General features: G+C 38.5%; 1 protein-coding gene across 1 annotated transcript in view; it reads left to right on the top strand.

Moving 5' to 3' along the window:
- Positions 1-248, top strand: part of LOC105449459 (golgin subfamily A member 6-like protein 22) — a 1131-nt gene extending 883 nt beyond the window's left edge. Inside the window, exon 2 of the mRNA XM_011688713.1 lies at positions 237-248. Coding sequence (XP_011687015.1) covers positions 237-248 — 12 coding nt within the window. The remainder of the gene's footprint in view (positions 1-236) is intronic.
- The last annotated feature ends 1802 nt before the right edge of the window (positions 249-2050 follow it).

Here is a 2050-nt window from a genome sequence, read left to right on the forward strand (position 1 = left end):
TACGTTTTGTCTGCCCTGCGTGTGTTTCCGATGTGTGTCAGAGAGGATCATGGTAGAAATATTTCCACCATGGAGAGGATCGTGAGAGCGGCCATGCCCGCGATTTAGCGGGGACCTGGTTGCGATTGAGCTGGTTTCAGCGCCTCTGGAAAGTGGGCATTGAACTACGTAGCCAATGTTCACGATTTTGTCGGTTATGTCCACGATCTTTTGGTGGTGTTCCGTGCTATGTGCAGGAATGCGAGTAGGTTAATTAGTTAGACGGACATCAATCTCGTCCTTGTCTCACTACCAGCTAACAGCATGGAGCTCGAGCGGCGAGTTTGTTTGTCTCACGGACACACTCCCCTCTCTCCCGTGCCGTTTTTTTTGTCTCGCTGCGTTACCGAAATGTAGAAAAAGGATTTCGGGCGATTTCTGGCAGCGAGACGTAAAAATGCTAAAAGGCATTTTTGTCAATATAAATATTATATGTTGTGACACACGTGCATGTGATTTGTAAGATCGTGCTTCTGAATATTTCTTATTACCAGATGGCTAGGATTATAATATACGAGACTCATAATTTAAAACAAACGAAACGGACGATGATTTATTTAATACAAGCACTTAGATTGATACACGTACAGATATAAATGATAGCGACCAATGTCCCTGGCAAAATACATGAATATTCCGATAAGCAGCCACTTTCAGCTGAGAAGCTTCCCGTACGCTCACGGTATAGTTTTGAGGCACGTTTTAATAGAAGGGAAGCAAGCACGCCCGCGTTACTCCTTCTGAACGTTGTTGGATATAACACGCCCGAAATATCCAACTTACACGAAAAAGCCACCACACTGAATTGTCGAATTATAGCTAGGTACGCCCACCTGCCTATACGCACACGTCCGACTCTTTTCGTGATTCGCGCAGAAGACGAGAGCTTTTCTTTATTTCGCGATATCACTCCTTTCCGGCATTAGCGCCCTCTAATCAATTATCGAATGATCGCGGAACCATCAATATCACCCAGATCTAGCACCGCATTGATACGCTATTCCTTATAGGATCTTACAGTTCGGCCATTCTGACTGTAAGTTCGACCCCAAACTAGCCGCACTATAAATTTGTTTCGCAATATCTTTTTACCATTTCGCATTATCGTTACATACATTTTTATTGACCGTTATTCGCACGTATCTTTAACGCATAACTTATTTTAACTTTACAATGTAAAAATTTTTTTTTCGCAATGTTACACTTGATTTCCATAAAAACACTATTCTTCACCACTATTACAATCATATATCATTTTTCATAAAACTTTATACATCAATTATAGTAAAACCTTATAATATAATAGAACAATATAGATTAACTTAATGTTACTTATTTCAAACGCAAATTTGTTATGTGTTTTTAGCAGAATTTTGGTTTCACAACATCCAGTTCTCTTTTTTTTCTCCATCCTTTGCTTATTGATTCACTCGTAACTTATATATTTTTGAATGATAATTTCATTATTCCGAGGCAGAAGAATCATTTTCTATTTCGTTTTCCGATCTCTCCTCATTTTCTGGACCTGCTGTCCTTATCCAAGGTTTTAATTTATCTGCTGACAATATCGTATTAAGTGGTTTTTGCGTTAAATTATATCCAGGTATGTCAGCTACTACAAACCTATTCTTTTTTAGTACCGCATTAATCCGATAAGGTCCCTTATATTTTGGGGCTAGTTTAATGTTAGTGCCTGGCTTATGCTGCAATACTCTTATCAATACCAGATCTCCCACTTTGTACGTAGATATCTTTTTATGTCTCTCATCATACTGGGTTTTATTATATTTTTGAAGTTTCTTATTAGTAGAATACGCTATATCTCTAGCCTGATCTCTTTCCTTTTCTAAATTAACTTCCAAAGGACCCCGCACAAAACCACGTGAAAATGGGTCCCAGCTAATGTAGCTGAATTTTTGATATTTTGTAGTTCTGATCGTCCTGATCAAAAGTCTCCATAGGCACAAAGTTCAAAAATGAGTTGTTTTTGAGTTATTGTACATTAAACTCT

Source organism: Wasmannia auropunctata, unplaced genomic scaffold (assembly GCF_000956235.1).
Source record: "Wasmannia auropunctata unplaced genomic scaffold, wasmannia.A_1.0 LD336076.1, whole genome shotgun sequence".
Taxonomy (NCBI): Eukaryota; Metazoa; Arthropoda; class Insecta; order Hymenoptera; family Formicidae; genus Wasmannia; species Wasmannia auropunctata.